Source organism: Tasmannia lanceolata, unplaced genomic scaffold (assembly GCF_043159265.1).
Source record: "Tasmannia lanceolata isolate RefF3 unplaced genomic scaffold, GAP_Taslan_0.1 ptg000003l, whole genome shotgun sequence".
In the NCBI taxonomy this organism is placed as follows: Eukaryota; Viridiplantae; Streptophyta; class Magnoliopsida; order Canellales; family Winteraceae; genus Tasmannia; species Tasmannia lanceolata.
This window is the reverse complement of record NW_027518680.1, coordinates 17,634,802-17,661,159: the sequence shown is the minus strand read 5'-3', so window position 1 is coordinate 17,661,159 and position 26,358 is coordinate 17,634,802. Positions and strand designations below refer to the sequence as shown.

The 26,358-nt window shown below is 39.1% G+C and overlaps 1 protein-coding gene across 3 annotated transcripts in view; it reads left to right on the top strand.

The window, feature by feature from the left end:
* LOC143861651 (uncharacterized) overlaps nt 1-26,358 on the top strand; it is a 63,709-nt gene that overhangs the window by 9,361 nt on the left and 27,990 nt on the right. The window contains exon 1 of one of the 3 annotated variants that reach the window (XM_077372545.1): nt 24,171-24,421. The exons of the other annotated variants lie outside the window; for them this stretch is intronic. Coding sequence (XP_077228660.1) covers nt 24,325-24,421 — 97 coding nt within the window. The 5' untranslated portion in view covers nt 24,171-24,324. Of the gene's footprint in view, nt 1-24,170; nt 24,422-26,358 lie in introns of those variants that run through there. 3 annotated transcript variants of the gene reach the window in all.

Here is a 26,358-nt window from a genome sequence, read left to right as displayed (position 1 = left end):
CCGAGAGTTAGATTTTTGGAAAAGTCTCAGAGACGCCCGAAGGGGGCGTCTGAAAGGGGGTGTCTGGGCATCGGAAGATTTTGGTCGGGCGTCCGAACCCGCCTGAAATTGAAAATTTATTTTTGAACTTTGGGACTTCGATCTTTTGGCTTATGGATTACCTTTTTAGGACCCTTATTTGTTACTTATGTTCTGTTTAGATCAGGATATTGAAACCTAAGTGGATTTAAGGAAGGAAACAAACATCTTTGAGGTACGTAATAACGTACTATTTTGGGTATTTGTAGACCCTTTTCACTCTGAATCACTGTTGACTTTGAAAACCAGTATTGATACCTTTGACCTTCTGAATTATCCTTGATCTAGCATACCTATTTCTGTTTGGCCTATCTAGTGTTTTAACACTACTATTCTGAACCTTAGAAATAACTGTTATGAATATCTGTTCTGAACTCCGAACCATTGAAACTATCAGTTTGAATTTTGAATGCGTAGAACTATTTGAATATGAACCTTGGACACCTTGTGAACACTTCTATGGAGGCTTGATTATATCTGGACCCTGCCATTTGGGGATAAAACAATTGGCAACTCTGGACCCACCGTGGGGGTTGCACACTGGAACTTCTGGCTCGTCAGTGGGATAAAACGCTGGCCCTGTCAACTTGTATCTGAACTTTGAGGAACTAGTTCCAATACCGTGGACTGTTGGTGTATAAGCAGTAACATGTCTTCTGAACCATGCCTATGACGCTGAAGTGAATTTTGAATTCTGAAAACCTTTGACTTTAATCAGAACTTAGACATTGAATTGCTTTATTGCACTTTAAATTCAGAACCATATTTGACATGCACTTATATCTACTTTGTGCCTATTAATTTAGTTGGGACTTAAGCATTCAGTTCTGATTCCGTTTATCTGACCCCTATTGAGCCTTTGCATGCTTAGACTGTACTTAGAGTAGTACTTTATTATGTACTGAGCTTTTCAGCTGACTGTGGTTATATAACATTTTCAGGTCTTGACCCTCGTGAAGGAAATGGGGAACATGACACTTAGCTTGGGATTGGACTTTGACTCAGAGAACTAGTTTAGATGTTTTCAGTTCATTAGGAAGTGAGTGCTTTGAATAAGATGTAAAGACCATATTATTTATTTTGCTTTGACTCTTGAGATAGATGAGATTTGATTTGACTCTGATGGGTCCCCATTAATTGAACTTTGATATTTAGTTATGAATCGCCAGGTTATTTCTGTTATTGCTATGTAGCCTTGTATATATGTGGGATTCGTCTTGCAGGTGTATGATGTTGTCATGTCCTACGCCCAGGGTGGGGGTTTGAGGCGTGATAGAAAAGTGGTATCAAAGCCTAGGCTTTAGGTCCTAGGTAGAATCATTGAAACAAAGGACTTTGATTGTAAGATCTGAGGATTTAGATAGGGAGCATTTATGAAGCGTTTGATGGGTTTGTGTGTTTTGGGGACGCCTAATAGCACATAAATCAGTCGCGCGATCAGGGCCCAATTATAAATTCAAATGCACCTGGGGACGGTTGGGAAGCATGCAAGTTTGTGTAAGAATCATGAGAAATATATGATGGATAGATATTGGCTCCAAATGAGAATGTTTTATGTTACTAAACAATATATGTATGTAACTATGTTATAGACAATATTCTGATTTAGTGTTTTATTAGAATTAGGAATATGTTGACTCAAGGAGGATGTAGTGGTCGTGGAACTCGAGTCAATCGTACTAGAGCCCTCAATGACATTATTGGAGGAGATCAAAATGTATCTCAAGAGGAGCCAGAGATTCAGGAAAATCAGAACCAAGGAGTTCAGGAAGAGTAAGTAGTTCAGGAGCCTCCAATTCAGGGGGATCGAGTACAGAATGAGAATCCTGATGTACCTCCGCTTCAAGATAATATCGAACAAGAAATTACTGAGATAAGGAATTTTATGAGAGCCATGATTGGATTGGCAAATCAACAACGTCAGCAACCTCCACAACCGCAACCTCAGGTTCAAGGACCACCAGTGGCAGGACAACCACATCAAGTGTATGGGATTTCAGAATTGATGAGGCTTGTACCAAAAACCTTTAAGGAATCGACTACGACAGATGATGCCGAGTCTTGGTTGGAGAATGCTGAAAAGGCCTTTGAGGCAATGAATTGCAATAGAAACGAAAACAGAGTGAAATATGCTACTTATATGTTGGAGGGGAGAGCCCTTCATTGGTGGAAGGGAATCTAGAGAAAGTATGAGCACGATCAGGGACCTTTCACTTGGGCGATGTTTCGTATCAAGTTTCTAGCGAGATTCTTTCCTCGCAGTACTCTGTACCGCATGTATCAGGAATTTACCCAGTTGGTGCAAGGAGATATGACTGTGGATGATTATGAAGCCAAATTTGATAGGCTAGCTCATTTTGTACCTTTTTTGGTACCTGACGACGAAGCATAGAGGAACAAATTTGAATTTGGATTATCTATTTATTTGAAAAAGGGAATAGCAGGATCTACGGCCCCAGAATCTTATGAAGATTTGGTGGAAAGGGCAAAGAAACTTGAGGCAGTTCATCAGGAAGCGAGAACTCATGCTCAAGCTAATTAGAAGAAAGAAATAGAGATAATGAAATCAAAGGAGGACAATTCCTAGGGGATCTACCCCGAATCAGCAAGCACCCAAACCTCCTACTTTTATAGGGCCTAGAGGAAAGCAAGAAAATCGTGGGGGCTATCAGAATAAGTCAGCATCGAATAGATCAGTTGCCCCTAAATGTGAACGTTGTGGGAAGAACCATCCTACTGATACCTGTAGATGGAATATTGGGGCTTGTTTTTTATGTGGCGAGGTAGGCCATAGAATTGCAGAGTGTCATCATCCAGCAGGCGATGCCCAATCAGTTCAGGGGATACCTACTATTCTAGCTCAGACAGTTCAAACTCAGACTATTCAAAGTAGAGCTGCACCAGCTAATTCTCAAGGGCAGCAAAAGATCGACATGCCTCTTGTTCCAGTACGAGCTTATGCTCTCACTCATCAGGACGCTCAAGTCGCTGGCACTATAGTATCAGGTACTTTGCCTATAGCAACCTTCTATGGTCATGCATTACTTGATTCCTGTGCGACACACTCGTTTGTTTCATCTGCTTTTGCTGCACTACACTGTTTGCCTACTTCACCTCTTGATTATGATCTGTGTGTTAGCACTCTAGTAGGAAAAGAAATTTTGACTAACCAAATTTGTAAGATGTGCTCTATTAGAATTGGGAACAGAGAAATGCTAGCGGATCTTATCTTGCTGGAATTGTCTGATTTTGATGTGATTTTGGGAATGGATTGGTTGTCAACCCATTATGCTTTGGTAGACTACAATAAGAAGATAGTGAATTTTGAAATCCCTAGAGAAGAAAAGTTTTGTTTTGAAGGGAGTGGAGTTCACTCGACTCCTATAGTTTTGTCTGCGATGCAAGCTTGTCGACTTCTTAGACAAGGTTGCAAAGCTTTTTTAGCCTTAATAGTTGAGGTTAATGATAATGGTATGAAGATTGAGAACATCCCTATAGTTAGGGAGTTTGTAGATGTATTTCCTGAAGACCTTCCAGGTCTACCTCCTAGCAGAGAAGTTGAATTTACTGTTGATTTAACTCGTGGAACGGTTCCTATTTCGAAGGCCCCGTATCGTATGGCACCTTTGGAAATGAAAGAATTGAAAAGTCAGTTGGAGGAACTGTTAGAGAAAGGTTTTGTGCGACCCAGTGTTTCACCTTGGGGAGCACCAGTCTTGTTCGTTAAAAAGAAAGATAGAAGTATGAGATTATGCATAGATTACAGAGAATTGAACAAGGTTACTATAAAGAACAAATATCCGCTTCTACGGATAGATGATTTGTTTGATCAATTGCAAGGGGCATGTGTGTTTTCGAAGACCGACCTCCGATCGGGTTATCATCAGCTTAGAATTAAGTCAGAAGATGTTCCGAAGACGGCCTTCCGAACACGGTATGGCCATTATGAGTTTCTGGTAATGCCGTTTGGATTAACCAATGCCCCGGCAGCTTTTATGGACCTGATGAACATGATATTTAGACCATTGTTAGATCAATGTGGTTGTGTTCATTGATGACATTCTGGTGTACTCTAAAAGTCAGTCTGACCACGAGTATCACCTCAGAGTTGTTTTAGAAACGTTAAGAAAAGAGAAGGTATATGGGAAACTGAAGAAGTGTGAATTTTGGCTCGATTCAATCTCCTTTTTGGGCCATGTGGTCTCTAAAGACGGAGTATCAGTAGACCCAAAGAAGATTGAGGCGATAATGTTGTGGAATAGACCGAATAATGTTCTTGAAATTCGTAGTTTTCTGGGTTTGGTGGGTTACTACCGCCGCTTTGTTCAGGACTTTTCGCGTATAGCTGCCCCTTTGACCCTTTTAACACGGAAGGGGACAAAATTTGTTTGGTCTGAGGATTGTGAAAAGTAATTAAAACAAAGACTAGTTTCTGCTCACATCCTAACCTTGCCTGTTAGCGGAATGGGATTTGTAATTTACAGTGATGCCTCGAAGAAAGGCTTAGGCTGTGTGTTAATGCAGAATGGCAAAGTGATCGCGTATGCATCACGCCAGTTGAGACCTTATGAAGAAAATTATCCGACTCATGATTTGGAATTGGCAGCCGTTGTGTTTGCTTTGAAAATTTTGAGGCATTATCTGTATGAAGAACCTTGTGAAATCTTTACTAATCATAAGAGTCTGAAGTATATTTTTACTCAGAAAGAATTGAATATGAGACAGAGGCGTTGGTTAGAACTATTGAAGGACTACGACTTAACCATAAGCTATCACCCTGAAAAAGCTACCGTGGTAGCTGATGCTCTAAGTCGGAAATCGTCTGTGAATTTGGCAACTTTGATTACTTCTCAGAAGTATATTTTGGAAGACCTTCGAAGATCAGAAATAGAAATTCGTGGTCCAAACTTTGGGGTATTGATGGCAGTACTCCAAGTACGGCCCCCATTGCAAGAAAGAATAAGAATGGCTCAGGAATCCGACCCAGAATTTTGTAAAATCAGAAATAAGTTAGAAGAAGGATTTGAATCTGAATTCCAAATTCACAATGACGGTACCTTGATGTTTGGTAACCGCATTTGTGTTCCGAATGACTCCGTTTTGAAAAATTAAATTTTGAAAGAAGCTCATAGTTTGTGATATTCTGTACACCCTGGAGGTACGAAAATGTACAAGACTTGAAAGAAAACTTCCGGTGGAATAATATGAAAAGAGAAATAGCTCAGTATATATCTCAGAGTCTAACTTGTCAAGTAATTAAGGCAAAACATCAAAGACCACCCGGAACACTGCAACCACTTCCTATCCCAGAATGGAAGTGGGAGGAGATTGCGATGGATTTGGTGTCGGCTTTACCTCGTACTCCCTCAGAAAATGATTCAGCATGGGTAATTTTGGACAGATTGAGAACGACAGCTCATTTCATACCCATTAGAACCGGCCTGACACCTGAAAGGTTGGCCAGATTGTATGTTGATCAGATAGTTAAATACCATGGTGTTCCTAAAATCATTGTATCTGAACGGGACACCCGATTTATGTCTCAGTTATGGAATAGCTTACATTCAGCAATGGGATCTTCCCTTAAGTTCAGTACGACTTTCCATCCTTCGACAGATGGATAATCCGAAAGAACCATCCAAAATTTTGAAGACATGGTCAGGGGTTGTGTAATGGATCTGAAAGGATCTTGGGATGATCATCTTCCCTTGATTGAATTTTCTTACAATAACAGTTAGTATTCAGATGGCACCTTTTGAGGCCCTCTATGGGAGGAGGTGTAGATCACCTATATGTTGGGATGATGTAGGTGAGAGAAGACTCTTAGGCCCGGACTTGGGTCAACAAGCAGTGGACAAAATTCAGTTGATTATAGAGCATTTTCGCGTGGCACAAAGCCGTCAGAAGAGCTATGCAGATGTCAGACGAAGAGAATTATAATTTTGGATTGGAGATAAAGTACTTTTGAGGGTATCGCCCAGCAAGGGAGTTATGCGATTTCGGGTTAAAGGAAAACTCAGCTCGAGATTTGTGGGACCATATGAAATATTGGAAATGATTGGAAAAGTGGTCTCTCGACTGGCCTTACCTCCGTCGTTATCTGGAGTACACAATGTGTTTCATGTGTCTATGTTACGGAAGTATATTCCGGATCCAAAGCATGTGATTGAATTGGAACCTTTGAATCTAAGAGAAGATCTGTCATTTGAAGAACAACCTATCCGTATTGTGGATCGTAAGAACCAGGTTCTCAAGTGACAGACAATTCCGTATGTGAAAGTTCAGTGGCGGAATCACTTAGAACGTGAAGCCACCTGGGAGCTGGAAGAGAAAATGAGATGAAATATCCGTTTCTGTTAGGGTAGAATGTAAATACCCAAAATACCCCTAATTAAAATTTCATTTTCCCTTATAAAGGGAGGTGTTTTTGTCCATTTGTGTTTGACTCAGATTAGGGCTTCCTAAGAAAGCCTATAAATATATGGCTTTGTTGCTAAAACAAACCCTAAACGTTTTGTTCAGCCCTAGAGAAATAAATCAAAGAAAGAGAAGGAGAAGAACGCGGAGATCGCGATTTCGGAGTCGAAGCCGCGAATCCAGGTAAGATCTATGAACTCTGAAAGATATGGATATTTAGAAACCCTAAAACAAGGGTTTGAATAAGTAAAAGAAAGGTATTTGTATTTGATATGGGTTCAAAATTAGAATCTCTGGGTTGATCATGAGTTTCTTGGATCTGATATTGTGTTATGATCTCAACGAACTCAAAATCAATCGTTAAGAAATCTGAATTCGGAAATCAGAGACTTTGACTTAGATTTTTATTATTATTTTATCGGTTGTTAACTGTGTTAAATTAAAACGTAAAATCGGGTTTGGCGGATTCCTCTCGTCGATACGAATCCATCGGATCCGACCTCGCTTAATTTGGAGTCCGATCAAATTAGATATGAATTTTTGAAGTTTCAAGAAAGTAAGAATAAATCTGGAATTTTAGTAAAAAAACCAGCCCGCACTTCAGACGCCCGCCATAGGGTGTTCGGGTGGCCGAAGGGGCCATTCGGGCGTCAGGTCCGGGAATCCGAATGTGAAGAAAATTGAAAACCCGAGAGTTAGATTTTTGGAAAAGTTTCAGAGACGCCCGAAGGGGGCGTTTGAAAGGGGGTGTTCGGGCGTCCGAACCTGCTTGAAATTGAAAATTTATTTTGAACTTTAGGACTTCGATCTTTTGGCTTTTGGGTTACCTTTTTAGGACCCTTATTTGTTACTTATGTTCTGTTCAGATCAGGATATTGAAACCTAAGTAGATTTAAGGAAAGGAAACGAACATCTTTGAGGTATGTAATAATGTACTATTTTGGATATTTGTAAACCCTCTTCACTCTGAATCACTGTTGACTTTGGAAACCTATATTGATACCTTTGAACTTCTGAATTAGCCTTGATTTAGCACGCCTATTTCTGTTTGGCCTATCTAGTGTATGACCACTACTATTCTGAACCTCAGAACTAACTGTTAAGAATATCTGTTCTGAATTCCGAACCATTGAAACTATCAGTTTGAATTTTGAATACATAGAACTACTTGAATATGAACCTTGGACACCTTTTGAACGCTTCTGTGGAGGCTTGGATTATTTCTGGACCTGCCATATGGGGGTAAAACAATTAGCAACTCTGGACCCACCGTGGGGGGTAGTACACTGGAACTTCTAGCCCGTCAGTGGGATAAACCGCTGGCCCTGTCGACTTGTATTTGAACTTTGAGAAACTAGTTTCAACACCGTGTAAGCAATAACATGTCTTCTGAACCATGCATATGACTCTGAAGTGTATTTTGAATTCTGAAAACCTTTGACTTTAATCAGAACTTAGACATTGAATTGCTTTATTGCACTTTAAATTCAGAACTAGATTTGACATGCACTTATATCTACTTTGTGCCTATTAATTCAGTTGAGACTTCAACATTCAGTTCTGATTCCGTTTATCTGACCCCTATTGAACCTTGGCATGCTTAGACTGTACTTAGAGTAGTGTTTTATTATGTACTGAGCTTTTCAGCTGACTGTGGTTATATAACATTTCAGGTCTTGACCCTAGTGAAGGAAACGAGGAACATGATGCTTAGCTTGGGATTGGACTTTGACTCAAAGAACTAGTTTAGTTGTTTCCAGTTCATTAGGAAGTGAGTGTTTTGAATAAGATGTAAATACCATATTATTTATTTTGCTTTGACTCTTGGGAGAGAGATGAGATTTGATTTGACTCTGATGGGTCTGCATTAATTGAACTTTGATATTTAGTTATGAATCGCCAGGTTATTTCTGTTGTTGCTATGTAGCTTTGTACATTTGTGGGATTCGTCTTGTAGGTGTATGGCGCTGTCATGTCCTACGCCCAGGGTGGGGGTTTGGGGCGTGACAATATGTTAGGTTAGGATTTTGTTCTCAAAACCTTGTAAAGTTGATGTTTATTTTGTTATCAATATCAGTTTCGAATTTTACACATTAGTGGGTTGAATTACCGCCACTTCTTATTGGTAAACTTAATGTTTGGTTTGAATCTTTTGGTGGTATTGATGACAAGAGGAGCTTTCTAGATGCTGTGGATATTAGGATTGCTATTTTCTTTGACATTCTTTCCGGATCTCCAATCAACTCTATCTTTTGCTCTGATTTATGAAACCTTACAATTTGGAGCAGTCCGCTTTGTAAAGTGCATATAGCCTTTGGAGATATTACTCCATAGAACAATCTTTTTCCTTGCTTTCATTTATTTTGCGAGCCGTCTTTCTGACATTCATACAGTGCTGCACACATGGGAATTCCACTAGAAAACTGTAAGAAAATATTTGAAGAAACATTATTTTTTTTGATGAGTTGAAACATTAATTTTTTCGTCGAAGGTTAGGAGGAGGAGGTTGTTGTTGGGGCTTTTGATTCTCTTTCTCTTCCTGTCTTTTACCTTTTACTTGTTTGTGTATTTGGCACCATCCATTTTGTAATTAACGATGATTCAATGTTTGATGTTAAGGAGTTGGAATGGCTGATGGAGGATAAAGCTTTTGGGTGCTTCATGAAATGTATGTCCCTTATTTCATTAACAATGAATTTTACTTTAATTTGCAAAAGCTTACATTTTTTTATTGTTCAAAGTAAATCATATATGAGCAGGCCAAAGAGGTTCTTTCACCTCCATAGTGGCTTGTGTCGCCCAAAATCTACCTTTCTCTTTTTCCTGGAGGGCTGAGATCAATCTCACTAAAAAAACATGCTTTTAATCTCAGCCCTTCACAAAAAAAAGTGTAAGGCTGATTTAAGGGCATTGTCCCGATAGAGGCTGATTTAAGCTCTTCACAATCTCGAGCCGGTGTTATGATAGTCAGATGTTGCAATTGGGAATCAAACCACATCTTGAAATGCCCATTCATAATTCCTTAGCCCTTGTTCGTTTGAGATACTGACATCCGATTGTGAGCCCCATAAATGATTATTGAACTTAAAACCAATGCAATTTTGAGTCCAATAATCTGTTTGGGCTACAATCGGTTGTCATAATTTGAAATGAACAGGGCATTGACTTTGTTTTATCATACTAAGGCCCTATTCGCTTGAGATTATGACCCCCAAACCGATTATTGGACTCAAAATTAACGTAGTTTGAGTCCAATAATCGGTTTGGGGGCTCATCGTCTGCTATCATAACAAGCGTTAGCAAAATCCTACTTTTTATTGTAATTTAAAAACAAACTACGTACAGGTGGGCTTAAAATGTAACAACTTCTCATTTTGACGCTTTTCAAGAGTTCTGATAAGTGGAGTTTTCCACTTACGCTTACAGTGCCAGAATATGATTTTCTTTGAAAGAACTGAAATGGAAAGTATTAGTAAGGTCATTATAATCATATTAATTGTGTTCGTCTCATTATCAAAAGAAAATTACATCCAAAGTATTTAATAGCTATAGAGAAATTTGTATAAAGTTTATATATATATATATATATATATACATAGTTTCTTAATTATTTTGAATATCTTTAGGGTAAAGTATTTAATATTGAGAAAAAAATTACATTTATAATGTTTTAGTTAACCTTTTTCTGTTATAAAAATTCAATATATAGAGAGAAGTTTACATGCATGAGGTTTTAAATGACCTAGCTGTTTTAAATGACCCACTTTGGTGAGTTTCGACCAATGTGGGCGCCCTTTCATCTTATTTATGGAAGGGCGCCCTTCAGTTTAGACTACCTCATATATATAGTACATATATTTAATGTAATGTACATTTATGAGATATTTAACATCTAGTTTTTACTAAAATGACGCCGTGTCCAATGTCACCCAAGTTTTTTTACTGATGAGTTTGCATGTCACGCCCCAAACCCCACCATGGGCGTAGGACATGACAGCGCCATACACCTGCAAGACAAGTCCCACAAATGTACAAGGCTACAAAGCAGATAACGGAAAATAACTTGGCATTCATAATTAAAATGTATATGAAACTCAATCTAAGCGGACCCATCAGAGTCAAATCAAATCTCATCTCTCCCAAAGAGTCAAACAAATAAATAATGATGTCTTTACATTTTATTTAAAGTACTCACTTCCTAATGAACGGAAAACAAATAAACTAAATTAGTCTTCTGAGCCCAAAATCCAAATCCCAGCTAAGCATCAAGGTTTTCGTTAACCTCACGACGGCCAAGAGCTGAAAAATGTTAAATAACCATAGTCAGCTGAAAAGCTCAATACATAATAAAGCACTACTCTATGCATAGTCTAACATGACAGGATTCAATAGGGCCAGATAGTCAAAGTCAAAGCTGACTTCAAAGGTCTTTGCTGATTCATTAGGCATAAACAGTTATAAGTGCATGCCAAATAGGGTTCTAAATTGAAGGTGCAATAAAGCAAATTCAAAGTCTAAGTTCGGATCAAAGTCGGAGATTTCAGAGTTCATGTACAGAGGGTTCAGAGTTCAAATACACTTTAGAGTCATCGACATGGTTCATAAGACATGTTATTGCTTATACACTGACAGTCCACGGTGTTTAGAATCAGTTCCTGTAGTTAAGATACAAGTCGACAGGGCCAGTATTTTATCCCACTGACGGGCCAGAAGTTCCAGTGTACTACCCCCACGGTGGGTCCAGAGTTGCCAAATATTTTACCCCCATATGGCACGGTCCAGAAATCATCCAAGCCTCCACATAAGTGTTCAAAAGTGTCCAAGGTTCATATTCAAATGGTTCAAAATATTCAAAGTTCAAACTGATAGTTCACAGGTTCAGAGTTCAGAATAGATGTTCATAACAGTATTTCGAAACACTTATTTCAAAGGTTCTAAAGTAGTAATAGGTAAGACAAAACGGCATGCTAAACTCAAAGCTAGTTCAGAAGTCCAAAAGTGTTAATACAGATTTCCAAAGTCAATGTGAAGAGGGTTTACGAATACCCAAAGTAGTACGTTATTACATACCTCCAAGATGCTCAATTCCTTTCTTAATTCGGATTACGATTCAATATTATGATCTGAACAAGGCATAAGTAACAAATAAGGGCCCTAAAAGGTAACCCATTCTATGGATATTTTTAGTATTTTGGTGTTATTATTATTGTAAAGTTTCCAAAACTTATTGAAACTATTTTTAACAGAAAGATGATGTTTTTGGAATATCCGTAGAGTATAAGAGCGTCGAAAACGGACAAGAAACGAATAAGTTATGAATTTCCGAAGTTTTGGAAAATTGTCGCGCAGGACGTCCGGGAATGTCAGGAATTCTCGGACGTCCGAGGATCCATCTGTTGCCAAACTTGGTACTCACGGACATCCCCATTTTTTTGGACGTCCGCCCCATGCGCGGACCCAGATTTCCCCGAAACGCGATTTTTCATTGTTTTGTCACTAAAACGGCCATAACTCTTTTGTTTGGGGTTCAAATTGCGCGAGGTTGGATCCCATGTATTCGTATCGACGAGAGAAATCTATCAAATTCGACTTCATTCTCCGAATTTGAACACACGATTTAAGAAAAATAGATAAAGATTCTTATTCGAATCTCCAAAACACAAATTTCTAAATATGGATTCTTATATATCGATTTTGAGTTTGTTGGAATTGTAAATCAATATTAGATCCAAGAAAACTCAAGATCAACCCAAAGATTTGTATTTCTAATCCATATTAATCAAAGTTCTTATTTCTTTTTCTTTTCAAATCCTCGATTTATAGTTCCTATTGTGGGACCCGATCCCACGAGCCGCCACGCTCTCTCCTGGTCTCTCGTACCCACGAGATTGGCGTGTCTCTTTTATTATTATTGATTTTAATTACCCAACCAAGCAGGGAGAAACCATGCCATAGGGTGCAAACAAACGTGCAACCCAGTACCCATATGGGCAGGGGTAAGCCTCTGAGCCTAGCAAGGTGTGATTTAATTCATCCTTTCTGTGAACTTGGGATCACTAAGGCAATCCGAATTCCACGCAAAAGAGAGTGACAGAGTCGCCACCTAGATGAGGGATCTAGGACCCATAATTGACAAGAAATCTAGAATCGTTACCTGGTTACGAGAATGGAAGGTATGGGGAGTTACCACCACATGCACCATTCTTGCCCGATAATCGGTCTTCAATTCCAAAAGTTAACTCTTTTGAATTTCTTTTAAATGGCTCACTTAACTCTATATTAATATGCGAACTACGTGAAATGCATCCTAAAATCTAATTTTAATGTAATTCCTAAATGTGTATCTTGATTTTCTTAATTTGTTTGAATTCAATCTAAGTGAAAGTTCTCCTAAAATTCTAATTTTATGGCAAGTCCTAAGTGATTTAATTACTTTTAATTTAAGGATTAATATACAAAACCCCACTGCTTATGTGTGGAGTCGACTCGGGCTTGGTACGCCACTCAAGTATCCAAGTTGCCTACGTATCCCAGCCTCACTGGAATCAGAGTCGATCGTAGTTCGGTGCACCTAAACTAAGCTGCTTATGCCTAACTCATCTAGGATACCGATCTAGACTGGGTTGACTGTTTCAACAGTTTTAAGAGAAATTATTTTGTTCAAGTTGAAGATTTTATTATCCTAGGACTTCATCTAAGATGCTATATGGTTCTAGCTAAGTGCAAGACGTCCCTTTGACTAATGCAGATGAACCTACATCCTAGGTAACTAGGCCTGTCTTATGGGAAAATTGGGTTACTAGTGTAACTAGATCTATGGCACGGTTGTTATCCATAGCAAACGGTCGTGATGAGGCTGGACTCCTAACTCAAGGACTCTCTAAAACCTAGGACGCAACATGACGTAAGTGTTCCTAAGGGGCCCTAAAGGTTCTTACGATGGGAAACCGTAATCCAACGGTCCCAAGGACAAGGATTAAATCAATTCAGTTTGCCGAAGTTTTGATTTTCAATTCTTAAAAAGTTTTCGATTCCTAAGCTCTATGGAATACCAAAGGCTCTAGGGCTTGATTAGTTTCAGCCTTGAATTGCATCCATGGAAGGAAATCGTGCTCTCTACCCTTGCATAATTTAGCACATAAGTTATAGTATATTATTGCCTGGCATGTTCTCAGGATTTCCGTGGACATGATACCTCGGAGCCAACAACATACCATAATTTAAATACTCAAATTATCCAGGATCGATTGCAATTAATATACGATTATGAATGCGATCTTGGTAGTTAAACTATCACAGTATAGCGAATTTACAAAGGAAATCTATGACCCTTAAGGTTTCTGTTTCAAACGGCTTAAAGATTGAATTCATGATGAAAAGTTAGAGTTTTCTGGAAGTTTTCATTGATTTTTATATTAATTTGCTATTAAGTTCCGATTTAATCATATTAAGACCAGATTGTTAGAATTGCAAAGAAACCCTTAGCAATCGAACTCCAAATTATTTGAAAGTTTTACAGTAACAAGATACTCCTATAATGAGGCGAAACTTATCCTAAAAATGCAAAAATGCAGAAGACCGACTCAAGACTCGATGACACTACCGAATCTTTTGCTTTTTAAAGTGTAGCAAAATGGGGGTGTCTACACCTATATATTCATATCGTTCTTGGATCGAAAATCTTACCTTGGTTCGCGGGTTCGACATTGAAATCGCAATCTCCTCGGTCTTCTCCTTCTCTTTCTCTGATTTCTATCTCTGGGGCTTAACAAAACATTTATGGTTTGTTTATCCACAAAAAGTTTTATTTATAGGCTTTATTAGGAAGCCCTAATCTGAGTCAACTTCAAACGAACAAAAACGCCCCTCTTTTAAAGAGGGGGGCAAAAATTTAAAGGGGAGTATTTTGGGTATTTACATTCTACCCATGTTACAAAAATTTCGTCCTCGAAATTTACTTATCGCGTACCTGAATTCTCAAATAGGAATGGATATTTCGATCTCATTTTCTCTTCCAGCTCTCAGGTGGCTTCAAGTTCCGAGTGGTTCCGCCACTGAACTTTCACATATGGAATAGTCTTTCGCTTGAGAACCTGGTCCTTACGATCCACAATACGGACATGTTGTTCTTCAAATGAAAAATCTTCTCTCAGATTTAGAGGTTCCAATTCAATCCTATGATTCAGATCTGATATGTACTTTCGTAACATAGACACATGGAACACATTGTGTACTCCAAATAACGACGGAGGTAAGGCCAGTCGATAGGCTACTTTTCCTATCTTTTCTAATATTTCATAAGGTCCAACAAATCATGGGCTGAGTTTTCCTCTAACCCCAAACCACATCACTCCTTTCGTGGGTGATACTTTCAAAAGTACCTTATCTCCGATCTGGAATTCTAATTCTCTTCGTCTGACATCTGCATAGCTCTTTTGCCGGCTTTGTGCCATGCGAAGATGCTCTCTAATCAAATGGATTTTGTCCACCGCTTGCTGAGCCAAATCCGGGCCTAAGAATTTTCTTTCACCCACATCATCCTAGCGTATGGGTGATCTACATCTCCTCCCATAAAGGGCCTCAAAAGGTGCCATCTTAATACTAGCCTGATAACTATTATTGTAAGAGAATTCGATCAAAGGAAGATGGTCATCCCAAGATCCTTTCAAATACATAACACAAGCCCTGAGCATATCTTCTAAAGTTTGAATGGTCCTTTCAGATTGTCCATCTGTCTGAGGATGAAAAGCAGTACTGAATTTAAGGGAAGATCCCATTGCTGAATGTAAGCTGTTCCAAAACTGGGATATAAAGCGGGTGTCCCTATCAGATACAATGACTTTAGGCACACCATGATACTTAACTATCTGGTCAACATACAATCTGGCCAATTTTTCAGGTGTCAAGCCGGCTCTAATGGGTATGAAATGAGCTGTCTTAGTCAATCTATCCACAATTACCCACGCAGAATTATTGCCTGAGGGAGTACGAGGTAGAGCCGATACAAAGTCCATCGTAATCTCCTCCCACTTCCATTCTGGGATAGGAAGTGGTTGCAGTGTTTCGGGTGGTCTCTGATGTTCTGATGTTCTGCCTTAATCACCTGACAAGTGAGGCACTGAGATACATACTGAGCTATTTCTCTTTTCATGTTATTCCACCAGAAATTTTCTTTTAAGTCCTTATACATTTTAGTACCTCCAGGGTGTACAGAGAAACGCGAACTCTGCGTTTCCTTCAAAATTTCATTTTTCAAAACAGAGTCATTCGGAATACAAATGCGGTTACCAAACATCAGGGTACCGTCATTGTGAGTTCGGAATTCAGATTTAGATCATTCTTCTAACTTATTTCTAATTTTACAAAATTCTGGGTCGGATTCCTGAGCTATTCTGATTCTTTCTTGTAATGTGGGCCGTACTTGGAGTGCTGCCATCAGTACCCCAAAGTTTGAACCACGAATTTCTATTTCTGATCTTCGAAAGTCTTCTAAGATATACTTCTGAGAAGTGATCAAAGTTGCCAAATTCACAGACGACTTCCGACTTAGAACATCAGCTACCACGTTAGCCTTTCCAAGGTGATAGCTTATGGTCAAGTCGTAGTCCTTCAATAGTTCTAACCAACGCCCCTGTCTCATGTTTAATTCTTTCAGAGTAAAGATATACTTCAGACTCTTATGATAGGTGAAGATTTCACAAGGTTCTCCATACAGATAATGCCTCCAAATTTTCAAGGCAAATACAACCGCTACCAATTCCAAATCATGAGTCAGATATTTCTCTTCATACGTGAAGCATACACAATCACTTTGCCATTCTGCATCAACACACATCCTAAGCCTTTCTTCGAGGCATCACTGTAAATCACAAATCTCATTCCGCTAACAGGCAAAGATAGAATGGGAGTAGAAACTAGCATCTTTTTCAACTTCTGAAAGCTCTTTTCACAATCTTCAGACCAAACAAATTTTGTCTCTTTCCGTGTCAAACGGGTCAAAGGGGTAGCCAAACGTAAAAAGTCCTAAACAAAACGACAGTAGTATCCCGCCAATCCCAAAAAACTACATATTTCAGGAACATTATTCGGCCTATTCCATAATGTTACTGCCTCAATCATCTTTGGGTCTACTGAGACACCATCTTTAGAGACCACATGACCCAAAAAGGAGATTAAGTCAAGCCAGAATTCACATTTCTTTAGTTTTCCATAAAGCTTCTCTTTTCTTAAGGTTTCTAAGACAACTCTCAAATGATGCTTGTGGTCAGACTGACTTCTAGAATATATCAGAATGTCGTCAATGAACACAACCACGAACTGGTCTAATAGTGGTTTGAATTTCCTATTCATTAGGTCCATAAAAGTTGCCGGGGCATTGGTTAAATCAAATGGCATAACAAGAAACTCATAATGGCCATTCCGAGTTCGGAAGACCATTTTTGGATTGTCTTCTGATTTGATTCTCAACTGATGATATCCCGATCGAAGATCGATCTTGGAAAACACACATGCCCCTTGCAATTGATCAAACAAATCATCTATCCGTGGAAGCGGATATTTATTCTTTATGGTAACCTTGTTCAATTCTCTGTAATCTATGCATAATCTCATACTTCCATCTTTCTTCTTAACAAACAAAACTAGTGCTCCCCAAGGTGAAACACTGACTCGTACAAAACCGTTCTCTAAGAGTTCTTCCAACTGACTTTTCAATTCTTTCATTTCTAAAGGTGCCACGATACGGGGCCTTAGAAATAGGCGCCGTTCCAGGAGCTAGGTCAACAATAAATTCAACTTCTCTATTCGCAGGTAGATCTAGAAGGTCTTCGGAAAACACATCTGTAAATTCCCTAACTATAGGGACGTTCTCAATCTTCATATCATTATCATTGACCTCAACTACTGAGGTCAAGAAAGCTTTATAATCTTGTCTAAGAAGTCGACAAGCTTGTATAGCAGACAAAACTATAGGAGTCGAGTGAGTTCCACTCCCTTCAAAACAAAACTTTTTTTCTCCAGGGATTTCAAAATTTACTACTTTCTTATTGCAATCTACTAAAGCATGATGGGTAGACAACCAGTCCATACCCAAAATCACATCAAAATCAGACAACTCAAGCAAGATACGATATGTTAACAGTTCTCTATTTTCAATTTTGAAAGGATAGATCTTACTGATTCGGTTAGCCAAAATTTCCTTTCCTACTGGTGTACTAACACACAAGTCATAGTCAAGAGGCAGAGTATGTAGAGAGTGTAGTGCAGCAAAAGCAGATGAGACAAATGAGTGTGTCGCACCAGAATCAAATAATACATAACCATAAGAGGATGTTATAGGCAGAGTACCTGATACTACTGTGCCAACAGCTTGGTCGTCTTGATGAGTAAGAGCATAAGCTCGAGCCGGAACACGAGGTCTTTCATTCCTTTTTTTCCCTAGAGAATTAACAGCTGAATAGTCTGAGTCTGAACTGTCTGAGTTCGAACCGCAGGTGTCCCTTTTTTGCTAGCTGGATGAGGACACTCTGCAATTCTGTGGCCTACCTCGCCACAACGAAAACAAGCCCCAGTATTCAATCTACAGGTGTCAGTGGGATGATTCTTCCCACAACGTTCACATTTGGGGGCAACTGATCTATTCGGTACTGACTTATTCTGAAAGCCCCCACAATTTCCTTGCCTTCCTCTAGGTTCTTTCAAAGCAGGATGTTTGGGCGCTTACTGATTTGGGGCTGATCCCCTAGGAGCTTGTCCTTTATTTTCACCTTCTCTATTTCTTTTCTTCTGATTAGCTTGAGCGTAGGCTCTAGCTTCCTGATGAACTGCTTCAAGTTTCTTAGCCCTTTCCATTAGTTCTTCATATGATTCAGGGGCAGTAGATCCAGCTATCCCCTTCTTCAAATACATAGCAAATCCAAATCGAATTTATTTCTCTCGGCTTCGTCGTCAGGTACCAAAGAAGGTACGAAGCGAGCTAGCCTATCGAATTCGGCTTCATAATCATCCACAGTCTTATCTCCCTGCACCAAATGGGTAAATTCCCGATGCATGCGGTACAGAGTCCTGCGAGAAAAGAATCTTGCAAGAAACTCGGTGCGAAACGTCGCCCAAGTGATAGGTCCTCGATGGTGCTCATATTTTCTTTGGATTCCCTTCCACCAATGAAGGACTCTCCCTTCCAACATATAGGTGACATATTTCACCCTGTCTTCATTTCTATTACAGTTCATTGCCTCAAAGGCCTTTTCAGTATTTTCTAACCAGGACTTGGCGTCATCTGCCGCAGTCGATTCCTTAAAGACTTTTGGTGAAACCCTCATGAATTCAGAAATTCCAAATACTTGATGTGGCTGTCCTGCCACTGGTGGTACTTGAACTTGTGGTTGTTGTTGCGGAGGTTACTGATGCTGTTGATTTGCCAATCCAATCATGGCTATCATAAAGTTCCTTATCTCAGTCCTTTCTTTGTCAACATCATTTTGAGGCAAAGGTGCCTCAGGATTCCCATTCTGCGCTTGACATCCCTGATTCAGAGGGTTCTGATTTACTTGTTCTTCTTGAACCCCTTGATTCTGATTTCCTTGAATCTCTGGCTCTCCTTGAGCCACATTCTGATTTCCCTCGATAATGTCATTGAGGGTTCTAGTACGATTGGCTTGAGTTCCACGACCACCACATCCTCCTTGAGTTGCCATAATCCTAAATCCAATCCAATAGAATGCTTGATCAGTAACTACGTAGAATATAGCTACATACATATATCGTATTCATATAGTAATACAAAACATTCCCTTTTGGAGTCAATATCTATCCATCACATATTTCTCATGATTCTTACCCAATCACAAACTCGCATGCTTCCCAAGTGTCCCACTGACGGGCCAGAAGTTCCAGTGTACTACCCCCACGGTGGGTCCAGAGTTGCCAAATATTTTACCTCCATATGGCAGGGTCCAGAAATCATCTAAGCCTCCACATAAGTGTTCAAAAGTGTCCAACGTTCATATTCAAATGGTTCAAAATATTCAAAGTTCAAACTGATAGTTCACAGGTTCAGAGTTCAGAACAGATGTTCATAACAGTATTTCAGAACAGTTATTTCAAAGGTTCTAAAGTAGTAATAGGTAAGACAAAATGGCATGCTAAACTCTAAGCTAGTTCAGAAGTCCTCAATGTCCTGGCTATTCACGGAACGTGAGAAGCAGATGAATAATAATCTGCTTCCGGAAGAAATCGACGAATTTCTTGGGAATCCTACAAGATCAATCGGGATCGGGACTAACAAGAATGGTTGGGACAACAAACATCCATCTCGTTCGTACTTTGGATACCTGTATAATCATCGAAGATCGTTGAAGTGACTAATTCCTGGAAATAGGGGGCGTTGAGGACAAAGAAATTGTTGGAGTTACCATTTCTTTCTAGCACCAACATGGTTGGTTCGAACTGATGACTTCCACCACATCAAGGTGACACTCTACCGCTGAGTTATATGCTTTCCCTGCCCCATCGAGAAATAGAACTGACTAATCCTAAGGCAAAGGGTCGAGAAACTCAACGCCACTATTCCACTATTCTTGAACAACTTGGGGCCGGGCCTTCTTTTCACACTATTACAGAAGTCTGTTGGCATTCCAACCTTCCTTCTCCTTTCAGGGCCTATCCGAAAGAGAATCCAGTACCTCTTGGTCGGGAATATCTGAATAGGACGAACCGGCCCCCGTGGATATCTTTGCTTCAGAACAAAACAATTCGAATAGACCACCAACTTAGGTCTTCTTTTGATGCCACCAAACTCAGTCCTTATTTACGAATATGATTATTTTTGTCTAATTAACTGCAAACCAAAAATCAAGGTCTCTTTGGAAGTCAATAACTATACCACTTCTAAAATTATTATAACACTAATTACAAATAGGGAAGTGATATATCGTCCCTTTTTTTTTTACTTGGGACAGCTACCTCTGGTATATCTATGAATGCAGAGGGACTGATTTACTTCACTTGGGAAGGACTCAACGGGCCTGATTGCCACGTACATTGGAGTTGGATGTAGGGGTGGACATGGTTCGGTTCGGTTCGGTTCCGGGGTATACCCATAACCGAACCATATGCAATCGGTTCCTAGAATTTGGAACCAGAACCGAACCATATATCTTTCGAACCGAATCGATCCAGAACCGAACTTGATTGGTTCGGTTTTGGGTTTACCCAACCTTTATTTTATATTTTTTCCCACATAACAATTGAGATTTTATTCATTTTTAATAACTTACGATTAAAACTTTAAAAGGCAAAGCAAAACGTTAAAGGGAGGTGAATTTATCCTCAAGCAGTAAGTGTAAAGTCTAAAGCATTTTTTTCTCACGAAACCATATGGGGGGTGATTTTATCCGATTGGGGGGGGGGGATATGATCCTACTCGGTTTAGTTCTCGGTTCTAGGATCCCAAACCAAGAACCAAACCGCATTCTCACGGTTCCAGGAATCCAGAACCGGATCCGAACCACCAAATCTTAGAACTGAACCGAACCGAACCAAATAGGCCGGTTCGGTTCGGTTCTTCGAGTTGACCGGAACCATGTCCTCCCCAGTTGGATCTCCCATGTACAGAAAAGGGGCAAATTTATCATTTCCCTTTCAAATGATCAATATTTCACTTCAAAATCATTTGCTGCCAAGATTAGTTTTAGAGGTATTCAAAAGGGGACTGCAAAACATATCTAATGATGAATGACTGAATTTGGTCTCAAAACTAAAAGAAAATTATGAAATCCATGATGTTAGAGTGCTCAAACTTACCACATTCTTAATGTTCGGAACAAGAGACTGGAGAATTTGCAGCTGTTGGGTGTTGTCATCATCATCCCAAGAACTATCGTTATAGCTGTCACGCCCCAAACCCCACACTGGGCATAGGACGTGGCAGCGCCATACACCTGCAAGACGAATCTCACAAATGTACAAGGCTACAAAGCAATAGCAGAAAATAACCTGACATTTCATAACTAAAATATCAAAGTAATGATTAATAACTGCGGACCCATTACAGTTAGATCAATCTCAGCTCTCCCATGAGTCAAAGCAAAATGAATTAATGAAGTCTTTACATACTATTTAAGTACTCACTTTCAAATAAACTGAAATAACTAAACTAAATCTCTAAGCCAAAGTCAAAATTCCAGAACTACGCATCCTGCTCCCCGTTAACCTCACAAGGATCAAAACCTGAAAATAATATGTAACCACAGTCAGCTGAAAAGCTTAGTACATAATAAAGCACTACTCTAAGCACAGTCTAACATGATAGGATTTCAATAGGATCAGACAGTCAAAGTCAAAACCGAGTTCAAAGGTCTTAGCTGATTCATAGGCACAAACAGTTATAAGTGCATGTCAACTATGGTTCTGAATTGAAGGTGCATAAAGCAAATTCAAAGTCTAAGTTTGGATCAAAGTTAGAGATTTCAGTGTTCATATACATTACGTTCAGAGTTCAAATACACTTCAGAGTCATCGGCATGGTTCAGAAGACATGTTATTGCTTATACACCGACAGTCCACGGTGTTTGGAAACAGTTCCTGAAGTTTAGATACAAGTCGACAGGGCCAACGTTTTATCCCACTGACGGGCCAGAAGTTCCAGTGCACTACCCCCATGGTGGGTCCAAAGTTGCCAAATGTTTTACCCCCATATGGCAGGGTCCAGAAATTATCCAAGCCTCCACAGAAGTGTTCAAAATGTTCAAGGTTCATATTCAAATGGTTTAGAATATTCAAAGTTCAAACTAGTAGTTCACAAGTTCAGAGTTCAGAACAGGTGTTCATAACAGTATTTCAAAATAGTTATTTCAAAGGTTCAGAAGAGTAACAGTAGGTGAAACAAAATAGCATGATGGACTCAAAGCTAATTCAGAAGTTCAAAGTATCAATACAGGTTTCCAAAGTCAATACTGATTCAAATGAGAAGGGTTTATAACACCCAAAGTAGTAGTATGTTATTACGTACCTCAAAGAAGTTCGATTCCTTTCTTAATCTGGACTACGATTTAATATTTGCTTAAGCAAAGTTTCATTCTTAGACTTAGGTACATGCTTACAGTACGTGTTAGTTGGTTTACATGCCTAATGACAAAGTGATATATGTTCTATGGGATTTGCTAGCGTTCATCGCAGGAGGCATTTTTGTGAGGTGGCTGCTATCAGATGCAACAGACCATTCGCGAATTGCCTCCTGCGATGGACGCTTAGCAAACCCATATTTGAAGACCAGATTCTCTTTTGGGTAAGAAAAAAACAAAGGTTATGAATGATAACGAAACAAAGGTTAAGAAAAAAACAAGTTGAGTTTGTCTCCTTGTCTGTAACTTTGTCTCGTTATCATTCATAACCTTTGTTTTTTTCCTTACCCAAAAGAGAATCTGGTCTTCAAAAATGGGTTTTATATGGTAGGCGTGTGTGAACTTTTGCGTATTCCTACAAAAATATATGATAAAAATGTACAAGGGCCCTAACCCTCTGGATAATTTAACCCGTTTACTGGTTGGTCCTAGATAAGGCATGTCCCAAAAGTCGTCTCCATAGAATGATCCTAAGCCATTTATTTGATGAGATTTTTATAGGGATAATTACATGTACACCCCCTCTAATTTCTGACACATCCACTTCCACTCCTATCGTTTAAAAAGTGACAAATACACCCCTGTAGTTTCAATTTGTTTAAGGTTTGCCCCCTCAGTTGAAGGTTCGTCCATAGATTGAAGGGTTAGGATGATCCGATGGAGCTGGTTTTTTGGGCACACCCTATCTATGTCAGGACCCATCAAATGAACGCTTTGGATCATCCAAATAATGTGGGCCCATACCCGAATCCAGACACTACCAAACTCTTTGGATTCGGGTATGGGCCCACATTATTTGGATGATCCAAAGCGTTCATTTGATGGGCCCTGACATAGATAGGGTGTGCCCAAAAAATCATCTCCATCGGATCATCCTAACCCTTCAATCTATGGACGAACCTTCAGCTGAGGGAGAAAACCTTAAACAAACCTTAAACAAATTGAAACTACAGGGGTGTATTTGTCACTTTTTAAACTATAGGGGTGGAAGTGGATGTGTCAGAAACTAGAGGGAGTGTAAATGTAATTATCCCATTTTTATAACGTCATTTTGTAACGTTTTCTGAGCCATCCATTTTACACCAATTATATCGAAGTATTAAGATGGTCCTATGGAAAAGATTTTATAGGAACACCCAATCTAGGGCTGAAACAAAAATATGAATGGTTTAGATCATCCACAAAGTTGGGCCCCATTGCATGTTTTTTCTACCTCCATACAATTCCTCACAAGAAAGATAGGGCATTAATGCATAGATAAATTGGTTAATAGAACATGGGATTTGCTAGCGTCCGCCTCGCGAATGGTCTGTTGCATCTGATAGCAGCCACCTCATGAAAATGCCTCCTGCGATGAACGCTAGCAAATCCCATAGAACATATATCACTTTGTCATTAGGCATGTAAACCAACTAACACTGTCATTAGGCATGTACCTAATTATAGGAATGAAACTTTGCTTAAGCAAAGATGCTTTCATCTTTAATATAATCAGCTCCCTTACTTGCCAAGCAAAGATATAGTAAGATATTCTCAGAAAATCCAAAATAAAGAATGGTAGATACCACGCCCGGTCCCGCCTCACAATTTAGTATTCTGCCCATTCCCCCAAAATTTATAAAAAATTATATACAAAAAATAGAAATCAAGATCTCTCCCTTTAAAGCCATTGACGGCTAAATTTTCCGGCTTGAGATCATCTGAGAAAATGGGGTCAAGTTGTAACGATAGTTCTTGGGATGATGATGGCAGCACCCAACAGCTGCAAATTCTCCAGTCTCTCGTTCCGAACATTTCAAATGTGAGCACTCTAACATCATGGATTTCAGAATTTTCTTTTAGTTTTGAGACCAAATTCAGTCATTCATCATTAGATATGATACTGCCTCATTTTCAGCAATGTTGAATTACAATCTTTTCTAGTTTTAAAATATTCGGAAAAGAGCAATGATTTTTTCAACCTCCAGTAGGATAATGCGCCCCTCTTTTAACGTGATTTGAGGTCAAAAAAGCGTTAAAGTCTGCCCATAATTCACGTTAAAAGGGGGTGAATTATAATAGGCCGGGTTTTTTTTTTTTTTTGGAGGGGGGGGGGGGGGGGGGGTGTGTCAAAAAAATCATCCCCCTTGGAAAATCAGGCCGTTTTGAACATGTATGGGCAGATATATTTTGCAGTCTCCTTTTGAATACCTCTAAAACTAATCTTGGCAGCAATTGATTTTGAAGTGAAATATTGATTATTTGAAAGGGAAATGATAAATTCGCCCCTTTTCTGTATATGGGACATCCAACTCCAATGTACGTGGCAATCAGGCCGTTGAGTCCTTCCCAAGTGAAGTAAATCAGCCCCTCTGCATTCATAGATATACCAGAGGTAGCTGTCCCAAGTAAAAAAAAAGGGGGCCGATATGTCACTTCCCTATTTGTAATTACTGTTATAATAATTTTAGAAGTGGTATAGTTATTGCCTTCCAAAGAGACCTTGATTTTCGGTTTCCAGGTAATTAGACTAAAATAGTCAAGTTTGGTGGCATGAAAAGAAGACCTAAGTTGGTGGTGTAAGAATGAGAAACCTGGTTGGAAAAAGTTTTATCTCACAAAGGTGTGGGTGCCAGTAAAGCAGTATATAGAATGTGATTGCATCAGTCAGTAGCTCTGTACACAAACAAACAAAAGAATGCTATTGATAGGAACACAATCAAAGGAGGAAACTAAATCTTCTTAGAAGTAGATTTGGTGGGTAGATCTGTGCCATCTTCCATTCTCCGCCCCGGAAAACCGTACATCATGGATTCTGATATTGTCACAAAAAATTGAGATAGGTGAATGTTAGGATTTTTTTTTGTCTACCGCCGGTAATTGACATGACGGACTTTAATCCGATGAAGAAGAACATGTCTCCTTTGATAAAACTCTCGAATCTACAAGGAAAAAAGCAAACTGAAATAAGTTAATTAATTCCATCAAAGATTTGTTTTTTATGTATGCAAATCCATATTTATAAATATCAAATACTTCTACTCTCTCTCTCTCTACTAGGATCAGGATAAATTTCCATCTTTAACTAGGGTTGTGATAAACTCTATCACTCATCTAAATACGATTAAGATAACTATAACTAAAATATCTTCTAATTCTAGTCGGACCCAAAACAAGGAAACTTTTCTACATCAATCTCCCCACTTGAATGAAACTCATCCCCGAGTTTCTCACAAAGCAAGTCTGTGTCGTATGTCCATAACTTAGTGCACAGTATATGGCTGGTATCCATGTCAAAAACATCGTATAAACCTTTGTCTTGTTACTATTTTTTTAAGCTGGTATACGATATTATTTGGAACTCTTTGTATCTTTGATCATATACATGGATAAAAATGTGTCGTTGTTGTGGTTCTTCCTCTTGTTTTGACATGCATAAGAAATCCCAAATAATTAAAACTGGATCATGTCACCGAAGATCTTACTTGTAATTGTCATGTCACTTTTTGCTTGCGAGGATTCTTCTTCTTCAAAATTTGATCCTTTACTAACAACTAGATCTACTGATGCTTGTGGAATTTCTTCTTCACAATCATTGTTGACAATTTTTTCTTAACCATTATTCTCGGCAATTTCCTCTCTCTCTACCGCAAGTTCTGGATTTTCGTCGCTTGTTTCTTCTGTACTAGTAGCCAAGTTTTCTCACTACGGCATTGATTCTTGTACTAATGTGACGGGCACCATTGGTTCTTGTTTTGATGTG